Source organism: Carettochelys insculpta, chromosome 3 (assembly GCF_033958435.1).
Source record: "Carettochelys insculpta isolate YL-2023 chromosome 3, ASM3395843v1, whole genome shotgun sequence".
NCBI classification, from domain to species: Eukaryota; Metazoa; Chordata; order Testudines; family Carettochelyidae; genus Carettochelys; species Carettochelys insculpta.
Window position 1 is genome coordinate 209,669,276 of NC_134139.1, and position 23,220 is coordinate 209,692,495.

The window sequence follows — 23,220 nt, forward strand, 5'->3', positions numbered from 1 at the left end:
TCCAAAGGAGAGGATAACCTCCACATCTGGTACCAGCTCAGCTGCAGGACTTGCCGGGACAGTGCCAGAAGTTGACACCGAACCGCCTTCAGACTCCACTCTGGATTTTCTGTCAGGGTTTACTCCCTTAGCCTTTCTCCTTCCCAGCATAACCCACAAGGCAGTGGGGTGTGGAGAATGTGGGTAAGGATCCCACTACTTCATACCTCTCTGTCACCACAAGTCACCATAGCTCCCTGCACAGCAATGACCTCATATCCCCAGGACCCTCCTCCCCACCTTTCGCCCCCCCCCCCCCAGCTATCACCATAGGACCTTCCCCAACCCAGTACCCCCATCTGCTCCCATGTCCGCCCTCCTCACTGCACTGGCCCCTCTCCCCCCAGCTGCTCTCAGTGCCCCCAGGTCCACCTTTCCCCATCGCTCTTCAGGCTCTTCTCTTCAGAGACTCCTTTTCCTGATTAGTGCTGCCTTGCAGGGCACAGGTGGAACACCATACCTGAAAAAGACAACAAACACGGGGCTCCTCCCTTGGTGAACTCCCAGAGGCGAACTCCCTTCCCTGTTCGCTGCTGCCCCCTGTTCGCTGCTCACCCCTTGTTTGCTGGGAGCTCCCTTCTTATGGAGAGAGCTGCTAGCTGGTCAGGCCTGGCTCAAAGCCTTGCCTCCAGTCTAATCAGCCCTTGAAGGCTCACCTGGCAGGGAACTCCCCCAATTCACACTTTGCAAACTGCTCTTCTCTGCACAGCACAAGCTCAGGCAGCTGATCAAACTGCCCTTCTCTGCAAAGTAACATAGCTGCACAGACAGACAATCACCCACCAGCTCACCACACAGCCCCCCAAATCCCACACTCACCCAAGCTCCTCTAGGACGCTTTGCCCGGGGCAAACTCCCTTCCCTGTTAGCTGCTGCCCCCTATTCGCTGCTCACCTTGTTTGCTGAGAGCTCCCTTCTAATAGAGAGAGCTGCTAGCTGCTCAGGCCTGGCTCAAAGCCTTGCCTCCAGTCTAATCAGCCCTTGCTTTATAGTCCAAACAGATAACCCTGAAGTTTGGTGTGCGTCATAGAGGATTAATGATACAGATTTGGATTAATTTAACCAACTGGTTCCAGAGGTGCAGCCCCATTGAAAAATATCAGCTTCTTTTAAAGATTGTTGTGGGTCAGAGGTCACTGGTGTTGTGGCTTGACAGGTATCTTGTTCTATCCATTGATAACCATTTGGCTGCATGTGTGCTTCCTTTGGGCAGGGCATTGGCTCTGCAGACTCCTAGAGAGTCCCAGAAGACCACAAAATCAGATAAGGATCAAAGGCACACAGACAGGTTTATTGTAAATGAAGCACAGTAATAGCTTCCCTGGATCAGATGCCTAAAGTTCGGCTAAGAATGTGTGCCAGTGACAGTGGACTTGACTCCGTGAGTGGTATGGGATTTGCCACTTCCCCACCTTGTTCGGATAATGACAGCTCCTCTAAGATATGTTTTTATGCACTGATACAAACAGCTTACACATCACTCCTGAAATATGAGGTTTACACCCTCTGAAGTTACCTAGATACCACTCATTATCTTATACATACGAATTCAATCACAATGCCACTGTCTGTAACGCTATCATTTTAGAGCCTGTCCTGAACCTGGGTCAGTATGTCTGTTGTTTGTGGGGAGCATGTTGATACCAACATGTTTCTTCATGAGATGTTCTGTTATGACTTCCCTGGAATGTGCTTCTAGCCTATGCATAGTACCAATTTACGCCATTAATCCTGTTCATGCCAGATTCTGCTAGAAGGGCCCACCTCTCGCCCACAGCTTCACTTTGCCTTATGTTAGCAGAGTCTTGACCATTGTGGCTTCGGCCTGAGGTGCCACCCCAGTTCTGTGGCACATGGGTTTATGTTTCAGGTCCTCATTTCCCTACACTTGGCAGTGGTTTTTTGCATGCACCTGGGAGTCAAATCATGGCTCTAATCTGGGCCCAAAAGGTCCTTTTGTCCCAGCTGGTACCTGACAATCAGTACCATTTGGGGAAGCAATTGTGATAGACCCCGGCCCACAGCGGGCTACAGCAGCCTTATGGAAGGGAGACATGTTGGCAGTTGGATCTGTGCTTTTATGTTTCCCAGAGGCTGAGGCTTATCCGGGGTCATCCAGCAGCAGCAGGCTAAACTAGCTCCTGCTGCCAGTTTAGCACCTGCTAAACTACCACTTGCTTCCAGTTTAGCTACTTAAGGCCTGTGGAACCCTTCAAAGGGTTTCCTTCAGGTAAGCAGGGGGAATGAGATAGAGGATGGACAAGGAGTTTGGATGGAGAACTCCCAGAAAGAGAGGGCTGCTGCAGTTACTTGAGGAAGGTGCTGGGGAAGCGTCTGGTGGAAGTGGCCCAGGGCAGCAGTTTGCTGCACCAGGAGGGCCCAGGGAGGGTAGCCCCTCCAGTCACAGCTGCCTAGGGTCCCTGGGCCAGGACCTGGTACGTGTGGGAGGGGTCCAGGTTCCCCACCCCCAGACCACCCCACACTCTAGGGCAGCCCTAGAGGGCAGAAGGAGACTGGGCTACATTAAGGGGGGGTCTTCACCACTAATGACTGTATTTTGGACTACGCCAATGACAAGAGTGGCTCAGCGACGCTGTGACCCAAGCCTCTGCGAGAGCGGGAGGCAGAGCAGGGGACACAGTGAGCCTCTGAGGCTGCATGTAAACCACCACATCCTGCAGGACCCAATGAGGACAAGCCTGTGGCTTTGTCACGCAATATTGAAGATAATATTCAGGAAACAGGTTCTACAGTTAATGAGGCCATGTGCTTCCTTTCACCTCTCCCCTCCATGCTGTGTGAAAATGGGCTTGTGAATATGCATAACTCAAAGATGCTTTAGGCGAAGTGCATCATTTAACATATTTTTAAAGTTACAGTCTGTTGAATGTGTTTATTCTGGTTTTGTACATGTGGCATGCTTTTACGTGAATTTAGAAATATCAAGTATGGATCTGTTTCTAATTCTGAATGTGCTAATATGGCCCATTACATCTGGAAACGTAACGCCCTGGCACTCAGTTAACAATCTATAAATGGGTTTGTTTTTCTTGTAAGGTCAAACTGTTGTTGATCCTAGAAAGATGAGTGACCATCCCACCTGGTACTGAATCCATCTTGAATCTGATATTTTTCCATGGGGATGGGGAAACTAAAAGTGTTCCTGCCCTGGGCAAAGTCAAATTAAGGAATGAAAAGCAGTTGGGCTTTTGTATTCAGCTTATTTCTGAAAATGCTTTCCTGCTTTAAGAGGATACACACCAGGAAACCTGAAAACAAAGAACTCTGAAAAGCTGTAAATCCAGAGCAGAGAGAGAGAACAACTCTGTCTTGAAAGATTTTACCTGAGCCCTGGACAAATGGTGATGAGTATACTTTGAAATAAGTTCTCTTAGTGTTATTTGGCTCAATTGGTGGGTATTGTTTATTTTGGCTTAGTAATTTACTTTGATCTGACTATTTTCACTTGCAGCCGCTTAAATCCTACTTTTTATAGTTTTGTTTATTATCAAGCCCAGAGGAACAACCATTGTTCCTATCTCTCTTTCATTGACAAAGAGGATGAACTTAAAAGCTTTCTTTGTAGCAGTGAGGTAGCCGTGTTAATCTGTATACTAACAAATCAAACCAGCAGTGACGTAGCACTTCAAAGACTAGCAAAATAACATATTAGGTGATGAGCTTTCGTGGGGCAGACCCACTTCTTAGATCTGGAGATACAAAACTTTTACACAGTGAAAGACCGATTTATATTGGGGTTTGGTGCTCCTTGCTCTCAGTGGCCTTATAGCTCAGCCCTCCTGGAGTTGAGCTGGTTCAGCATCTGTGTTGCTCTGCTGGAGTAGCTATTACCCCCATTCTTTGCCTTGGCTGCGGGAGACCAGATCTTCTGGCCCAGCAGGATGGGGGCGGGGAGCAAAGGACAGGTAGGTGGCCTCAGTGGCATGACCAGCGCACACCAGGTGACAGCCCCAAGGAGACCCCTGTGATCTAGCCCATCACACAGCCATCTTGAGTTCACAGGATTTTTCAGCATGCCTTGTGTTCTGTTTGCTCCACCATCTCTGTGCCAAAAAATGGATCCTGCATTGTTGCCTGGTGCTCTGTTACCTGTGAGGAACACATCGCAAATGACAGTGCAGTTACTTCTGAATTTCCTAACTCACCCAAATTCACTGTCACCTGATGTGTTGTCTGGCTTAGTTCGGGGCAAAACTAGATTACTTTTGGTATCCACAGAACAGCTGAACATAGTGGGCCACTGCTTTTGGGTTCAGAAAACTAGCGCTAAGTGGTGGGATTGCATTGTTAGACAGGTGTGGGATGAAGAGCGGTGACGACAAAACTTTCAAATGAGGAAAACCACCTTCCTGGAACTGAGTGCAGAGCTCACTCCAGCCCAGTGGTGGAAGCACACCTCACTGAAAGCTGCCCTTTTGATGGAGAGAAGCGCATGGCGATTGCAGCGTGGAAAATTCGACTCCAGAATGTTGCCAGTCAGTTGTGAATCTGTTTGGAATCAAGAAGTCGTCCATTGGAGCTTCATTGACACAAGTGCGTAGGTCCATTAATTGCATTCTGCTGCAAACAACTGTGGTTCTTGGCAATGTATAAGAAACAGTGGTTGGTTTTGCAGAAATGAGATTCCCTAACTGCGTACGGATAATAAATGGCAAGCATATTCCAATTTTGGCAGCAAATCACTTAGACATGGAGTACATCAGTAGAGAGGAGCGATTCTCCATGGTGTTGGAAGTGCATGTGGATCACCCCATGCCTTTCATTGCCATAGAGTCTTAGATGATTAGATTTGGAAGAGACCTCAGGGGAGGTCATCTTGTCCAACCCCCTGCTCAAAGCAGGACCAACTCCAACTAAGTCATCTGCACAGGGGCTTTGTCAGTCCTTTTCTTGGAGGCTTTAAGGATTGAGATTCTACCGCCTCCATAGGTAACCCATTCCAGTGCTTCACCACCCTCCTAGTGAAATAGTTTTTCCTAATATCATACCTAGGCTTTCCCCAACTCCCAACTTGAAATCAAAGCTTGTTCTGTCATAGGCCGCCTCAGAGAAGAGCTTGGCTCCATTCTGTTTGGAACGCCCCTTCAGGTAGCTGAAGGCTGCTATCAAATCCCTCCTCACTCTTCTGTTCCACAGACTATAAATAATTTCATTTCCCTCAGTCTCTCATCATAAGTCATGTGCCCCATCCCCCATTCATTTTTGTTGCCCTCTGCTGAGTTCTTTTCAATTTATCCAGATTCTTTCTGTACTGGGAGACCCAAAACTAGATGCTGTTCTCTAGAATTCAGTGTGGAACAGAGTGGAAGGGTGTATGACTCATATATGTTCAGGTAGGAGTTTGCTTTTTGGACCAGAAGATTACTGTAGGAGATGTTGAAATGCTCATAGTCATCCTGGGAGACTGGCGTAACCCTTAATACTATGGCTCATAAAGCCTTACATGAGAAACCTGGATAGCGGTAAGAATCGGTTGAGCTATAGGCTGAGCAGTTGTAAAGTGACTATGTATTGTGTGTTTGGCAGATTGAAAGTGCACTTGCTGTGCCTTTATGGCAGGTTAGACCTCAGTGAGGATTATATTGCCATGGTCATAGCCACATGTTGTATGTTGCACAATTTTTGTGAAGATAAATGTGAAAATGTTCAGGGGCGGACTGCCAAGGCAGACCACCTGTCCTACTGTATTTGAGCAACCACATACCAGGGCTACTGGAGGCACAGAACAGGGAACAATTCAAACCATGGAGGCTCTGTGTTAATGCTTTAAAGATGCGAACCAGTAATAACTATTGCTGTGCTTAGGAGTGCAATGCTTAATGAAGCTGGGTTTTTCAAGGAAGCACTTATGTTTTTTATGGCCTGGGATTCGATGTAGGCATCTGATTACACTGCTTGCTTGTTTGTTGCTGCCATCTGCTAACGCAGTTTTCATAGAAACATATTCAGAGCATTTATCATTCAAAAACTTGGCTTTTATTGGCGCCCCCCGCCCAAAAAAAAAAAATCTCCTCCACCAGACACACTTACAAATGCTTGGAAAAAGAAGAAATACTCGGGGTGGGGAGTGCTGACTTTCAGAGCTGTGCAAATGTCCAGCTATCATTGGAAAACATGTCGATGGAGGTGGAGTGAAGAAAGTGACAAGTCCCAGAAAGTGGAAAGACATGAGTAGAGTTTCAGGTGAATGTGGGAAATAGTTTCGAAAGTGCTGAAGGGGTGAGTGGTCATGTATCTACTCAGTCTGGAGCATTCGGAGGGACTGCAACACCTTGATTTGCTGCTCCGTAACACTTATCACCCTCTCAGGAGCATCCCTAGCGAAGGCCTCATTTTCTTGTGCGTTGTCTGTCAGTTTCCCACCATCGTCTGCATTCCCTTTTTTCTCCATCTGCATATTGCAGCATCGCCCAGAGAAGATAGTCTTTGCTCCACCTTGGAATCTTTCTTATCTGGAGGAAGGGCTCTGTGACTGGTAGGGGGTGCCTCTGAAAGCCACATGTGCAGATGTGCAAGGAACACTATGCAAAACATGGTTGTTAAGCACACGTACATAGTTGAAACAGTACAAGAAAGTACACCTCTGCTAACTTAGCAATACCTTTTTCTCTGACACTGGAGAAGCACATCTGAGAGTGAACACACCTAGCATGGTAAGTTTCCTCAGGGCAGTCATACATGGAGAGAGAGGCAATTTGAAAGGGTTGTAGGGCAGTCAGCTAGGGCCATTATTCTAAATTTCATAGATTCACATAACTGGAATTTTTCCACCCTTTTCCAGAGCCAGGGTCATTGTCACTGATAGCTCACTCCCAAGCACAAGCAAGTAAAGGTGCATCTATTACATGTTTGTCGCTTCCACCTTGCTTCCCCTGTGGCATCTGTTGCTGAGACCATGAGAGAGATGTTGAACCTCTTGGTAATGCCATCACTGGCTGTTCAGGAGTCTTCCCTAGCACTAGCATCCGAGGTACTGATAGTAGCCCCCCCACCTCTGAACTGTGCAGGACCAGCTGATTCAGCTATCTGGGTGTACCAACTCAGATAGTACCATCTCGGGGAAAGCAGCATGATTTTCTGATTCCCCTTTCTTCAGAAGCTGAATACACCTCTCTGGTACCAATAGGAACAGCCCCATGATTGCTGCAAGAAGAGTTATCTTTTTTGGACTCTGAAGTGGTATCCTACGTCTCCTAGCCTAGCCAATTTCACCATCAGAAATACACCACCCACGCACTTGAGAATAGGCATGATGAGCGTGTGCACAAAGTGCTGAGAGAGGTGCATGTCACAGGCTCACAAGCACCGATACTGAGAGCGGACATGAGGACACCTGGTGAGATAAATGGGTCTGTTCACATCTCAGAGCTGTTGGCTCATCTCAAGTGAGTGTAGTCACTGAGCAGAGAATATTACATTGAGATGAGTGAGCCTTTTCACACAGCTCTGAGCCTCCTGGGCTGCCACATGGTTATACAGAACACCTCCATACATTAGGCCCAGATCTAGCATAGGGGTTTTGCACCTCCACTCATCTACCCCTTCCTGTCTCCAGCTGGTACAGGCACAGTCACATCACCACCACCTCCCTGTTGTCCCTGTAGCTTACCAGATGCATGGAGTGGTAAGGAGGAGGGTGAAGCCAGGGGATGGAGGAGTGATGATGTGCGGGAGGTGCTTGGAGTGGAAATGGAGTACTGGGAAGTTTGATGGCGTTAATGTTGAAGGAGTGGTAGGAAAGTCTGTGCAGCTGCTACATGGGGTGGGAGATCATGGGCATTGGAGCAGGAAGGGGGAGTGTTGGGGAAGCAGATAGAGAGGCATGATCAGTGGGTGCGGCAGCTCAGGAGAGCAGGGTGGAGAGGCACAAGCTGTGAGAGGGTGGATTTTGCTTGAGTGGAGCAGAAGGAAGCAAGTGGTAGACAGAGGACCTCTGAGCAGGGGCCAAATAGGAATGGTGCCCCGGGCAGAGTGGAGTGGGGGTGGAATGTGGACAGGGCCTCCTGAGAAGGAGGCTGAGCAGGGGAGGGCCTCAGCATAAAGCAGGGCCACAGTCTGGGTGCTGGTGAGCCCTACTGCTGCTATGCAGCTTCCGCCACTCAGGCCCATACTCCCCAAATACAGCAAGATACCTATGGGGAGGCTTTGTAGGGAAGGACAGAGGGATGAGAGAGGGGACATGATACAGAGGCAGCGAAGGGACTAGCATACAGCTAGCACATCCTATGGCCAGGGTAATCGTTGTGCAGGACTGGAGGCAGTGGAGGAAGAAAGATGCACTGTGGTAGATGGGTGTGCCAAGAAAGGACTTTGTTTTCAAGTCAAGGAATTCAGTGCCCAAACACAGTAATGCAGAGTTAGTTTCTCATTGGTGCCTGCTGGCCTATGAAAACCAGGATATGCAGAATTCAAGTGCAAGCAATCCCCATATGAGGTGGGGGAAGGGAACATCTGTAGCAGCAGTGGACTGTGTGGGCCAGAGTGTGAATGGAGCGGCCTGGTGGATGCGTTCTGCACAGCTTAGACTACCTCATCAAGGAGCTATGGGGTCATCTAGTAAACTGCTGCCAGCAGACCATCACACAGCAAGCAGCACATTTTACCTGTTTGAAGCTTTTGAAGTGCCAATGGCTGAATGAAGTTATTCGACTATTACCACCATGTCACTATAAGAAACAGTATGGGAAGGAGAGAATCACTTAGAATTATTGTTCATAGCATCTTTTTTCCTTTAGCTATCCACAGAGGTGCAGCAAGTGCAAAGATTGTGTCTGCATGTACCTTAACTCTTCATTTCCTGGTTTTCCATGGCTTGAGTTATGCTGAATTCAACTTTCCAGAAAGGGTAGCCATACCACTGGGGAAACTTAATTCTCCAATGACAAAGCTGGGTTTTTTTTCCCAGTTAATTTAGACACAATGCAGTACACGTAGAGAATGGGTGAAAACTGTACCTTGAATACATTATATTTTTAATTAAAACCTTCTTTTCCTTCAAAACTAAAAGTGCTAGTCTTTGAAGATGATGATGTCCATTTCAGTTTTTAAAGTTTAACCATTTTTGTCTCTTTCATTTCAATATGCACATATGAAACAGGTTATAATGGAAAATTGTTTTGTTCAGCATGGTGGTTACAACTGTATGCCTGCTGTAATGGGGATCTAAAAGTAAAGCTTTTCAGTATCTCACAGTAGTCAGGTTTCACAAAAGACAGGCAAGACAAGCCTATATAGCTTGCTCGTGAGTTCTTTCTGTACAGTGCTTAATGTTAATTCTTTCTCTTATTACAAACCCATTATTAGAAAGGTTCCTTGTTGCCCATAGGGGTCTATGAGAGTAATTCATTTTGCTTCTCATTGTAAGATCTTGCTATGCTTCAGGCAGACTTATATAGCAAACAGCTGTACCTTACAAAGAAGAAAAGAGCCTGTGTGTCTGAGAAATGTGGCTTGTGGTTTCAGAGTAACCAGTGCCATTGAAAGGAATAGGTGTCAGGTTTTAAAAGATATCTCCAAAACAAATGCTTTCCTGGACCTGTATAGAGTAGGAATTAATTGGGATTGGAATTTTCCTGCTGAAAGAGCAATTTAAATACTTAATACGAGAATGAAAGAAAATTACACATACAGAGGAAATTTGAGAAGCAAAGACATATTTTAAAATGACTTGCTATCTTAAAATCTTTGTAATATATGTGTGCCTTCCGGAAAAGAAAATATTAAATGCAGGTTGGAATGAACCCCACAGACTTGTAGACTGATTTGGGGGGAATATCCCTGAACACCCCAGTGTTGTTCCAGGTTCTGGTTCAATCTTTTATTGCAGTGTGTGTCATTTTCATGTGATTCTTGTTGAAACATACGCGTATTTTAACTGTTCCTCAAACTCCATTCATTTTAATTGTAATTATGTCTTTTGTTAATGCATTAATTATTTGCTTCATATTCATTGTTTTATTTGCTTTCTTTACCTTCATTATTACTAGGTTGCAGTACAGGCTGGACACTGCCAATCGTTTAGCTGATGAGCATGCATTGATAGCAACATATGTGAGCCGACTACAGAATGGTACACGGTTAGTGTTAGGAAAGCTTTTGTGGAGTGGGGAAGGGGGCAATGATGATGGGTTTTTTGGGTGGGGGAGATTTACAGGTGGGAGGCTAAAGTCTCCCTTTGGCAGTAGGTCTGCACAAGGCCCTCCAAACCACTTAAACCTCTTACGAAGAGCTTACATCGTTCTTTATAGGATTTGTAGGGCTTTTCTCACCCGTTATACCAGGGTGAATTTTATTTAAACCAAAACCATATATTTCTTTGGTGTTGTCAAAGTTTTTTTTAGGATTTTTGTGAAACTCTTGCTTGAAGATTTTTCAGTTGTGAACTATGTCCTAAAAATATAGTAAAAACTGGCCCTCCTCCTTAGTTTGAACAAATTAGTGGTAGTTCTAGGCAAACACTAAAATGGTTTCAGCATTGTGGTATATGGGCACTAAACTATTTGTTTTAGATCCTATTCACTGCTCTACTCGAGGCTTTTCTGTGCTTCAGTAAATGCAGCTGGGGCAAGTCTGTCCAGAATCCTTCAAATCATTCTGAACATATACTTGTGCATGATGTACATAACATGCCATGATCTGAGAACTCCACTCCTTTATCTTTCCTAAACAGCATGAGAGAAGTTTGGTGTGTGCTTTGGAGAGATCCTCTTTCTTCTCACTTACATTTAAGTGGCAGTGTGCATTTACCTTTTATAGCTGTAACATTAGATTCTGCATATGAAGAGAGGCCTATAAAGTTTTCCCCCAAAGCACAAAAGCTTGGGAGATTCACCCCATCACAACTTTCACCACTTTGATTTCCTGACCTGTATATCTTCCACACCCCACTTTGGTGCCTAAAGATGCATTTGCAGAGGCAGATCTGTGCAGGAATGGAAAAGGAGGTTCAGAGCCCTAGAGAGCGTGCCTGGAGGCCTTGCATCAACCTGTCCGCATGTACCCACTGCCTAAGATTTTTGGAAGAAGGCCATATACCATTATTCTTTCATTTAGCAATTAGCATTCCACAGATGTATGGGAAGGAAGAGCTCTAGCTTTCCAAATCCTTGAGAGAAATCAGTCATTCCTGCTGAAAGTTGAGTCATTACTCTCTGCTAACACCTGTTTACCCAGCAGCATTTAGCACTGTCCACTGTGTAACAAGCAAAGAATTCCGGACTCATTACATCAAAGGATTAACATTGTTATTTCAGGTAAAGATGAGAAAGAGCTGATGGCGAGGAGGTGTCACGCTGTGCTTTGAGGCAAATACATGAAATTTGAGAAACTACTTGATATAGTTAATAGCTGCCAGATCGCAACATGTTGGAACTCTTGATCTCAGATGGAGGATTTTTCTCCCTCCAAAATATATTGACAACTTTTTAAAACAATAAATTCTGTTGTTGTGTGTCTGGAAGAGTTGAGCAGCAGAGCGTGCTCCTCCACATCCCTGGTGAAGCCTCCACATCTATTGTCCATGCTTTTGATCTCTCCCAGTCATCACAAATCCCATGTGCAGGTTACATTCTTCTGCCTGAGGTAAAATGGTGAGATTCTCTATGTACCATAAAAAGTCATTCTGGAAAGTGGAGGTGGCATCCACTGCCAGGGCTTGTACACACTCAGTAATAGTGACTCCTTGTATTTTATAGATTCGAATTTTAGGCCAGAGGGGGGCCTTTGGATTATTTTGCCTGACCTGTGTGGCACAGAGCTTCAAGTTTCACTCAATAACGTCATATTGAGTCCAATAACTTGTGCTTAGTTAAAATATATCTTCTAGAAAAGCAATCCAGTCTTAGTTTGAAGCCATCAATAGAAGCAGAATTCACCACTTTCTTCAATAGTTTGTTCCAGTAGAAAATAACACTGTTCAAATTTTATCTTATTTCCAATTTTAATTTGTCTGTCTTCAGTTTCCAGTCTTTGGTTCTTGTTCTGCCTTTTTCTGCTAGAATAAGGAGCTTTTTAGTACCCAGTATTTTCTTCCAAAGTGCCCAAATTCTCTCTTTGCCCCATTATATGGCAACCAAGCATTGCTGCTGTTGTCTGTGCCTCACTGCATTTGTCTTGCTTTTTTCTGCCTTAGTGCCTCGTATTTTGCCTCAGTGAGTTGAATCCAGAGTGCTGGAAAAATTTATATGGTGGGGGTGCTCGGAGCTATTGAACCAAACTGTAAACCATGTCTATGATGGAAACCACCTCCAGCGAGGTGGTGCGGCAGCCTCTCCTCCCCACAGCACCTCCACTTCCACCACCTATGTTTGACTCTTCCTTTCTTCCACTCTTCCTATCCCATCTTGGTGTCTTGTGGTTCTTTAATTTCAGGTTTGCTCACTGCATGAATACTGTTCTGCTGTGGCATACCTCACTTGATTTTCTTGAGACTTTAGCATGTTTGCCTCAATACCCCATAGCACATAATACTCTTTTCTCCTGCTTATCAGTTTCCAGTAGTCAACTTGTCTGATCTCTTTCTAGAATCTTAGTGCATTTTGCATCTGCGTCTTCAAAGGGGGTAGGGTTGGGTCCAAGAGATGCCCCAGGGACACAACAGTATAAATCTTATTCGGTGTTTTCTCTTACTGGAAGCCATCCATAAGTATGGGACTTTTAAATTAGTTTCAACTCAAGCCATGCACATGTGAGCCAGGGACAGCACCTCCAAATGCCCTCCCTCTTCCTTCCCCCTCCACCCCAAAGAAAGCTAGCTCCTAGTTGATACACACCCAGGAGTCCATAAGGGACATAAAAGAGAGATAATTGGACCAACTGTCCCCATTCCACTGTCTATCAATTTTTAAAACATCAAAATGGTTTTAAAATTCTTCATTTATTGAAAATTGGGGTTTGTGGGAAACCAATTTCTATCATCATTGATAATAATTCAATTAAAACACTGGAAAAATGGGTCTGTCTTGAGCCATATAAAATGGAAAAAGCTTAGAAATTTAGGAATGTGTTAAAATTTAATTTTTAAAAAGCTATAGTTGACTGTACTGCTTGTGTGAGAGAAATCTCCCTTGCTGTCCTCTGCAGAGCAGCAATACTGGCCTCTCTTCACACATCCACAAAGTGATATTGGTTCGACACAGCCTCCAGAAGGTGCTCCAAAAATATATTTCCTAAGTAGGAGAGAATTAACTCTCTCCCTTGCTCCCCTAGTGGAGTTTTGTGTATTTGGGAGATTTTATGTTCTGTTGCCTGACTTTCTCTATTTGAATATTCTCATTTTTCTTGCTACCTTCACACTTCAGTATTATAGTTTCTAGTATCTGTTAGGATTTAAAATGTTTCATTGACACTGATGGTCTTTTCTGTTGCTGCCCTTTGCAGCTTATTTTTTGTATGGGATATCCACAAGCTTCTTACTCTTCAAGTGTGAGAATGCTGTGGAGATAGTGACCCTTATTCTCCAATATGTCTAATTGTCAATGGAGAGTGGTGGTCTCAGGGAGCCAGTTGTGGTATCCTGATCTGGGACTGCCTGGCTCCAGCATGAGTTAAAGCGGAAGGACCCTGCTCGAAACTGTGCTGCTAACGTAAGGTCCTTCATCTCAGTGAAGCACTGGGCATAGTGAAGCTCCATTGTGACACCCCAGCTCTTCCCTAACATGCTCCTGTCCTCTGTGTACACCAGTGCTGTTCCCCTCCAGGAGAGGAATTGTCTGCTAGGAATCTCTGGTGAATTTATGTCCACTTTCACTCTGTAGGGAGCATAAAGTGGCCGGGGCAGTCTGGAGACTTTGGCCAGATGTCTTTAAGGTAGGGGAATGTCATTACATAACTATTGATCTGAAAGTATCTTATTTCTTCTCAGAATGGGCCATTTTGAAAAGAGTCTGTGCAGGTACGGCTCATTCAGGTTCACAATCTGTGCCGCTCCTGTTACCTTCAAAGTCTAAACAGTCTGAGCTGTGGGAGTTCTCCTGGTCTTGTATTAGCAGAAAGAGTGAAAAGACTCCTGTGAGATTCAGAGCAGCACCTACAACTACTCATAAGTGCTTTTTCTTTACTTTGTGAAGCAGGATATATAGGATTCTGTGACATTTCATATAGACTGATGTTTAATACCATTTATATTATTCCTACAGTACTCTTAGACATAGTCGACATGTAGGGCACTCAATGGTCATTTGTTCCTTCTGTTCCCATGAGTGAAGCCTGAGTTCTTTGTTAACTGACACATAGATGGTATGGGGTGGAAGAGTCAAATTCCAATTCCAGTGCCTTTCTGCATACACAAGACTCCTGATAGTAATGAGGAAGCGTTCATGAAGAAATTGTCAGTTTTCTCCATTAGAATACCAGTTGTTGAAGATTTTTTTTATAATACACTTTAACATAAAGGGAAACCATTTTTCAAGAACTGAGACACATTAAAGAGATACGAAATCATGAACAAAGGAGAAGGGAATGACAGATCTTCCTGCAAGAGGGCTGACTACAGAGAAGGGGTCAAACAGCTTAAATTGGTGATGCAAGTCATGCAGGTATCACAATCAAATTCAGCAGCCAAGGTAGGAAATATGGACCTATAATAAAGTGTGCCGTGGTCCAGAAAACGTGTTTTTGAATCTACAGAGTTGGTGGGAGGATGAGAAATAGAATCAGGGAAAGATCATGAAGGCCAAAATTCAAAAATTTATCTCAGTCTTTTAATACTACTTTCCAACATTTTCACCTTACCTTACAGGCCCCTCTTTCCCTAGTATCAGGGTATCTAGGTCACCGAGTATCTTCAAACGTATTCTGATTATGGGCACGCAGTAGGCCAAATTCAGAGGTAAATCTGAACTGGAATAATTTACAGGCTTTGAAATTAAGGTAGAATTAATAATTGTATAAAATAATGCAGGTATTTTTTAAAGTTATCCTGCCAGGCAGTTAACATTTTTTTCCCTTAACTGCATTGGTAGAGCTTAATTCTGACCCTGTGTTTGATTGCAAATGCATAGGTGCACAGCACTGCATGTTTTCTGATATTCAGCACCATATCTCTGGATCCAGTATTGAGAAGCAAATCCTTCTGGCATTAGACTCCATTGCAAAATTGAGCCCTATTAAAATATTTTTATTGCCTCCCATTTTAAAGACAAATGCCAGTTGAGAAAAATAACACTGTAGTAACTGAATCAAACAACAGCAACAATGGTAAATATTTTAGTTTAGTGCTAGCTTTAAAAGCCTGATCTTTCATATAGCAACTCAGTTCTGAATAGTTGTAATGGAAACTTCACAGCCAATTGTCTAGGCTCATTGCAAAACTTTAGAATGACTAATTTCAATTCATTCAAAACTTACTGTTTATGGGCTGAGACCCATGTTGTACTCTCCTCCCGCCATAGATTTCCTTTTAGTCCTGATAATCACCCACTAAAATTATCAGACACAGATGAATAAAATATATTGAGGAAGATTTAACAGGTCTTATATAAAGGAAAATCATGTCTCACCAATCCATTAGAGTTCTTTGAGGGGGGGCCAAGAAACGTGGAGGAGGGTATACTTGAATTTTCAGAAAGTGATAGACCTTGTCAAAGAGTAAAGATTTTAAACACACTAAGTAATCTTGGGATAAGGCGATAGTGCTCTCCTGGATGAGTGACTGGTTAAAAGATAGGTAACAAAGGATAGAAAAACAGAGTCATTTTTCACAGTGGAGGGAGGTAAATAGCAAAGTTACCCCTAAGGATCTGTCCTGGGACCCATGCTGTTCAAAGTACTCATAAATGATTTGGAAAAAGAGAGAAATAGCTGACAACGTTTACAAAGGATACAAAAATCAATGGCTGTTAGCCAGAATGGGTGGGAATGGTGTCCCTAGTCTCTGTTTGCCTAAAGGTGGAAATGGGTGATCAGGGAATTGGATCACTTGATGATTCCCTTTTCTGTTCATTCCTCTGGGGCTCCTGGCCTTGGCCACCACTGGGAGAGAGAATATTGGAGTATATGGACTTTTTGTCTGATCCGCTATGGCTGTTCTTATGTTCATAAAATAACTCAACATTGTTAAGTGTAAAGGTTACTCTGAAGAGTTACAAAGGGATCTCCTAAAACTGTGTTTGAACAGTAAAATAGCAGATGAAATTCAATGCAGATAAATGGAACATACTGTACTTTAGAAAACATAATCCCAAATATACATACAAAATGATGGGTTCTAAATTATCTGTTACTTCTCGAGAAAGCGAGACCTTGTAGTCAGCAGAGTTTGTTTTCTGACAGCATCTGCTCAATGTGCGTCAGCCTTCAGAACACCTACCAGTGTTAGGAACAATTATGAGAGGGATAGATAAGTCAGAAAATACTGTGATGCTGCTATATAAATCCATTGTATGCTCCCACCCTACTGATTTCTCTGTGTAGTTTTGTTTGCCCCATCTCAAAAATGATATATTAGAAATGGAAAAGGTGGAGAGAAGGGCAAGAAAAATTATTAGGAGTATGGAACAGCTTGCACATGAGGAGAGATTAAAAAATACTGTGACTGTTCAACTTGGAAAAAAAATGCCTAAGGGGGATATGGTAGAGGTCTATAAAATCATTAATGCTGTAGAGAAAGTGAATAAGGAATTGCTATTTAGCCTATCACCTAACACACAAACTGGGGGTCATCCACTGAAATTAAAAGGCAAGCGCCTTAAAAAAAATGGAGGTACTTGTCACCCAGTGCAGTCAAGTTGTGGAACTCCTTCCCAGGAGAATAACAGGGTTCTAAAAAGAACTAGAAAAATTCATGGATGATAGGTCCATCAATGGCTACTAGCCACGATGGTCAGAGATGCAGCTTCACCCTCTGGACATCCCTAAGCCTCTCACTGCCATGTGCTGGAACTGAATGGCAGGGGATGGATCCAGTGAATGTTGCCCCATTCTGGTCATTCTTTCTGAGGCCTGTTAGAAGACAGGATATAGAACAAGATGGACTATTGTTCTGACCCAGTGTGGCTGGAGTTCCTATTTTTGCTTTTGCTTCTCCAGCCTTCAACTTCCAACTTCTCCAGCCATTTCGTGGTGCTATCACTGTGGGTCGGAATTGTCGGAGGCCTTTTTCTCCAGGGCTCATTGACAATTTCTACCGAGACAGCTACAGGGTGATGTGAAATCCTTACTCCTCTGCACCTGCAGCCTTACAGGCCTGATTCAGCATGTGCTGAATTCCGCCAAAGTTGGGTTGAGCCTTAGCAGTGCTATCTCTGCAGCATCCTCAGCCTCTGCCAGCTGGGGATTGAAGGCCAGATTCTAGGTCTTAGGCTCAAATCCATACATGCCTTGCACAGTTTACTTCTGCTAAGCTGATCTATCAACAATGCTCCTGCATTTTAGGTTATCTTACTCAGTTACAGAGCACATACTTCTCTGGTTAGCAGGATTTACTCAGTGTTTCTTTTGGGAAACCATTCTCAATTTGACATATGTCATGTAGTACAGGACTTTCCACCTTCACCATTCAATATAATCACCTTTTTGTTTTGGAAAAAGATCGTGGTCTGTTAAAATATTCTTGAAAAACATATTTCTGCTATTGCTTTTTTCATAGGGTTATTTCAGGCACGGAAATGTTTTGTTCAAAATATTTAAAACTAGGCTGGACAATGCCCCTGGAGGATAGATTGCTGAGAGAACAATCTTGTTCTGGGCTCTGTGTTGCAGGTTGAGAGAAGGGGATAGACCAGAGGGTTTCTGGTAGCAGTTTTTCATTTCAGATTAATTTGATTCTACGCAATGATGTACCCTTTTCTCTGACATGTGCAATATAATGTCCAGTTCTGAAGCTTTGTGTATTAATGGGAATGTGTTGACTTATTGTTCTCTTGGCAGTGTTTTGGACAGCCCTAGCAGACTTGATGAGGAGCACAGACTGATTGCCCGATATGCTGCCAGGCTGGCGGCAGAAGCTGGAAATACAGTAAGTAAATGCACTAACCTCCAATTTGATTTTTCTCTAGCTCTTTTCTGAAGGAAGATAGCAAAATAGTTTTCAGGCTTTTGATTAGCAGCTTAACATTGTGCTAAATTGAGTCAAATTGTTTTTATTTTTCTACTTTACTAATGTAAAATGAGGCATTACCTCCCTTTTCACTCCTTTCCTACTGTTTATATCATGAATACCACCCTCTCTCAAAGCTTAGTGCAGAGATGGACAATGTCCAGGAAATGGCATCAGCTGTGATTACAAGCATGGAAGACTGTCACATGGGAAGAGATTAAATATATTAGTCCTATATAGTGTAGGGAATGGACAAATAGATGGAGACATGATAAAGGTATATAAAAACCCCACATATTACAGATAATGTAGTGTCACTATTTACATTGCCTGACAATACATAAAAAAGAGGAGAATCCAATGAATTATAAAGACAAAAAACTGAAATTGATAATGGAAAAACTTCTTTACATATCATATAGAATCCTAGAAGTATAGGACTAGAAAGGTCCCAAGAGATCATTTAATCCAGTTGCTTACATTCAAGGCAGGAGTACATAGTCACTATTGATGTCTGTGGTGTTATAGCACTTTTAGTGCCTCTCCTTGGAAGAGCCCAGAGGAATCTGGCACGCAGATTTAGGAAGGGGAAATGCATGAGTGATTTTGAGTTTGCAGATAAGAAAAGCCAGCATTACCTTACCTGTAAATTCCTTTAGCATTTCCATCAGATCATGGACTCTGTGCGCATCATTCAGTTGAACAGCAATGAACTGTAGTTCCTGCAGCCTCACCCACTCGCTCCTGGCCAGCATGAAGTTTTCATCCAAATTAATTGCGAAAACATTAGAGGGGACTTAAAGAAAATGCAGAACTAAGAATTTTTGGTGATTTAATAGAAGATTATCTGCTTCTATGGAGGTTAATAAATATCTGGCTTTTTCCACACTAACTGATGCATTCCCAGGGTAGGACTGTAGCGTTTGTACTGAGACCCTTCTCCAGGTATTCAGCTGGGAAGATCTGCTCTGAATTACAGCCAGGCTTTGTACAAGCACCACCAGCACAGGCTGCCTAGAAATGCACTAAATCAGATTTTCCAGGTCATGTGGGCATGCTGTCTGCCCATTCAGCTATAGAAATTATTGATATGCAGAACACCGTAGTCATTGTGAATGCAGAAGTGTTTGTCCTGTTCATACAGACTCCTTACTATGTATCCCTTGTGCCCACCCTGAATAACAGATCTAAACCTTCACTAACACTCCATTAACGGTGCACTCTAAGGCCTACTTTCACCAGCTCTTGGCTCCTTAGGGGGGAGTGGATTGATAGTCTTTCACTCCAGGTGCCAGTGTTCCACCACGGTCCTCCCAGCCTCAGACAGTAGGACTGCCTCGTCACCCTTTCAGAAAGATGAATGCCCACCTTGTCCCCAAGCAGTCTTCAAAAGTTGGACTGTCCACCCCAGCCCAGTGAACAATATGAATTTCCTCTGCCACAATGTAAGATGGATTGAACAGACTCTAGCAACATGAATGCTTCTCTCTACCTCTGGCAGTATAAATACTCGCATTGCCTCCTCCAGCAGTATGTACACCCTTTCACTAGCTCCATCAGCATGCGTTTATACAGTGATCTGAATCCCTGAAGGGGCTGTGAGTAGATATTTTCCCTTTGTAGAGCTTTAATAAAAAGAAATATTTTAAAATTCTAGAAATGGAAACATCAGCTCCCCATTATCACTTTGATGGGGGCTGTCAAGTAAATCTCTTTTTATCTGAATTTTCTGAAGTCATTCAATTCACCGCACATGTGTTGCTGTAGTGATTCAGTATTTAAGTGACTGCTCTGTTGGTATGAAATAGGGAATTTGAGTATTCAGTGTAAAACTTAGTTACTGAGAAGCTTAATAATTTCTCTGTCAGTTGTCACCACAGAGAATGCTGGAGAGACATCTATCCCTGACCTAGGCTAAGTTTATTAAGGTGAGTTTTCTCAGAGATAGGTGATGTCAGAAAAAGATGTGTTGAAATAAATGAATGATTTGACAATCGGTAAGTCATCCAGCCCAGATGGTGTATATCCGAGAGTTCTGGAGGAGCTCAGGTATTAAGTGACTTAGCTGGATAAAAGAGAACTGGTTGACAGATAACTTATAGTTTCAGAAGGTCTTTGATAATCTCCCTTATAAAAGTCTACTGAAGAAGCTAAGTCATTATGCAGTGAAAGGCATAGCTAGACATAGATCAAAAACTAGCTAAGAGGTAGGAAACAAAGAGTAGGAATAAATGATCAGTTTTTGTTGCATTAATAGGTTACCAGCAGGGCATCTAAATGTCCTTTACCAGGTCAGGTGTTATTAAATAATTTAATATCTGAAATAATGAAATGGCAATATTTTCGAAAGACAGAAAGGACCTATAAAATAGAGAATTCATCTGAAAACGAGAGGATAACATTCAATAAAGACCAGGACAAAGTACTGTGCTTAGTAAGAAAATAATCAAATGCACAGCTACAAAACGGGGAACCACTGGCTAAATGGTACAATTGCTAAAAAGGATCTCATCCAGTGAATCACAAGTTGAATATGATGCTGTTGTGAAAAGGCTAATATTCTAGAGTAGATTAACAAGAGTGTTGTGTTTAAAACAGAGGAGCTCATTGTCCACTATACACAGCACTCGTAAGCCTTTCGTGAAGAATCATGTTCAACTCTGGACATGATGCTTTCAGAAGGGTGTGGATAAATTGGAGGGAGTCCAGATGATAGCAATGAAAATAATAAAAGGCACAGAAAACCTGACCTATGGTTAAAAAGACTGAGTATGTTTAGTCTTGCAAAAAGAAGCCTGAGGCGGGACCTGATAACACTCTTCAAATAGATTAAGGGCTGTTATAAAGCGGATGGTAATTAGTTATTCTCCATGGTAACTGAAGATGAGAAGTAATGGACTTGTGCTCAGCGGGTGAGATTTAGGTTAGATAATACGAGAAAGTTGCTAATGAAAAGGGTAGTTATATTCTGGAATAGGCATCCCAGGGTGGTAATGGTATACCTATCGTTGGATGTCTGTAAGAACAGGTTGAACAAACACCTGTCAGGTTTAGGTTGACTTGTTCTTGCCTCAGCATAAGGGATTGGACTTGATAACCTCTCAAGGTCCCCTCCAGCCCTATATTTCTATTAGTCTATACAGATACTCAGGTTAGTCCACTCCAGAGATGCCTGAGAGGAACTTCAAAGGGACCTAACCAAGCCAGGTGAATAGCCAACAGGATGGCAAGTGATGTCCAGTATTATATACAAAGCAGTGTGCATATGAGTGAAAAATTTGTCACCTGTACACCTTCTAGCATTCTAAATTAACTGTATCAGCTCAGTAGAAGGACCTCCATTCCGTATCACTTCAGACAGCTCAGTGAAGGGTTCAGTTCAATGCGGTGCTGCAGGCAAAAAAAACAGATAAGATGTTAGGCTGCATAAGGAATTGGAATGCCGTGACGTAAACAACTGGGTGTGCGCTCATACAGAATACTGGTTGTATATTGGTTACTGTGTCTCAAAAGAGATTGTGAAGAATTAGATGGGATTCAGAGAAGCATGGTGAAAATGCTGGGAAGCATGGAAAACTCATATGAAGACAGGTTGAAAAGTGGGGTATTGTTTACCTGAGAAATGAGATGCAAAAGAAGTAGACAAAATGAATGGATGTATTTGAATTAACTTCAAAAAAGGAGGACCGCAAAAAAATGAGGAGGCTGCTTAGGTGGAAATAAAAGGAACAGTCACAAGAGTGGAATGCCTGAAAGCTGCATGAAAACTTTTTTTAAAATACATAACACAGGCTCACACGGTCTGTATATCTAGAAAATGAGTAAGATGACCAAAAATGTCAACATGGCTAAACAAAGTTAGAAGGGGCAGTTAGTTCTTCTGAGGAACATAAGTGCTGGCAAGTTAGTTATAAAAGTATAATTAGGCAGCCAAAAAGACTTTGAAGAGTAGCTAACAAAAGACACAGAAACTAACAGCAAAAGAATTATGATGTGCATCAGAAGCAGGAAACCCACCAAACAGTGGGGCCAGTAGGTGATCAAGATGCTTCGGTAGCATTGAAGGAAGACAAGGCTGTTGCATGCAAGCTAAATTCATTCTTTGCATCAGTCTTCACTGCAGCGGACATGAGGGAGATTTCCACACCTGAGCCATTCTTTACAGGTCACTAAACAGAGAAACTCCCCCAAGCTCAAGTTTCAATTACAGGAGATTTGGAAACAAACTGACAAAGTACACAGCAGTAAATCACCAGGACTAGATGGTATTCACCTAGGAGTTCTGAAGGAAATGAAATATGAAATTGCACAATTATGAACTATTGTATATAACCTCTTTCTTAAATCAGTGTATCTCCTCTCCTCAATAATCGGTTTATTTGCTGCAATATTGTGTGAGTACAGCTCCTGACATGCAGTCAGCCCAGTTAGACACTCTTAGATCCTGGTTTGGTCTGTGTTGGTTCTGGGAAAATTTTGAATAAGTTACTCTTTTTCCTCAATCCAAATGGTGGAAGACAAATCCTTGTTGTTGAGATGAACTGCTGAGGGTAGTTCCCCATGCTGAGGGAGGGTGAGTCAGATGTGGAAGCTGAGTCAGTCTGCAGAACTTTGGAAGCTTTAGTGTTCCCTCTAGCACCAGGAAAGGGGAACAAGTGCAAGCTATATTCCCATTATTATTGGCGAGATTGCTTATTTCTCTGCTGTTGGGTTCCAGATTTAAAATACCAGCACTGTTTTACTGAGATTGTAAACCTTAGTACCCAGGAGCCCTGGCAGTGGTCTTGCTGCTACCTGGTGTGAAACTCGAGGCCCAGACTTCAGTCACTGGCACACTTCCACTACAGCACCTTATTACCTTGTAACAGTGGTTCTCAACCTGTTTACCACTGGGGACTGCTAGGTGGGAATCACAGTGAACTCCCTAAAAAGTCTGCCGCCGCAGTCCCCTATGCCTGCTGTCCCTGCCCAGAGTGGGGCCCGGAGCAAAGCCAGACCCAGGGACCCTGCTGTGTAGGGCCAAGCACGAGCCAGCAACTAGACTCTGCAACACCAGGCAGGAGGGAGCAGCTGGGGCACCCAACACAGCTCAGCAGCCAGGACCAGCAAGGGGGAAAAGAGTAGAA

The 23,220-nt window shown here is 43.4% G+C and overlaps 1 protein-coding gene across 8 annotated transcripts in view; it reads left to right on the top strand.

Annotated features, from left to right (window-relative positions):
• DTNB (dystrobrevin beta) overlaps positions 1-23,220 on the top strand; it is a 361,871-nt gene that overhangs the window by 227,942 nt on the left and 110,709 nt on the right. For 6 of the 8 annotated variants that reach the window (XM_074991528.1, XM_074991530.1, XM_074991531.1 and 3 more), the window contains 2 exons: positions 10,047-10,136; positions 17,926-18,013. In XM_074991528.1, the coding sequence (XP_074847629.1) occupies positions 10,047-10,136; positions 17,926-18,013 (178 nt within the window). The remainder of the gene's footprint in view (positions 1-10,046; positions 10,137-17,925; positions 18,014-23,220) is intronic. The other 2 variants (XM_074991533.1, XM_074991534.1) reach the window with 1 other exon arrangement.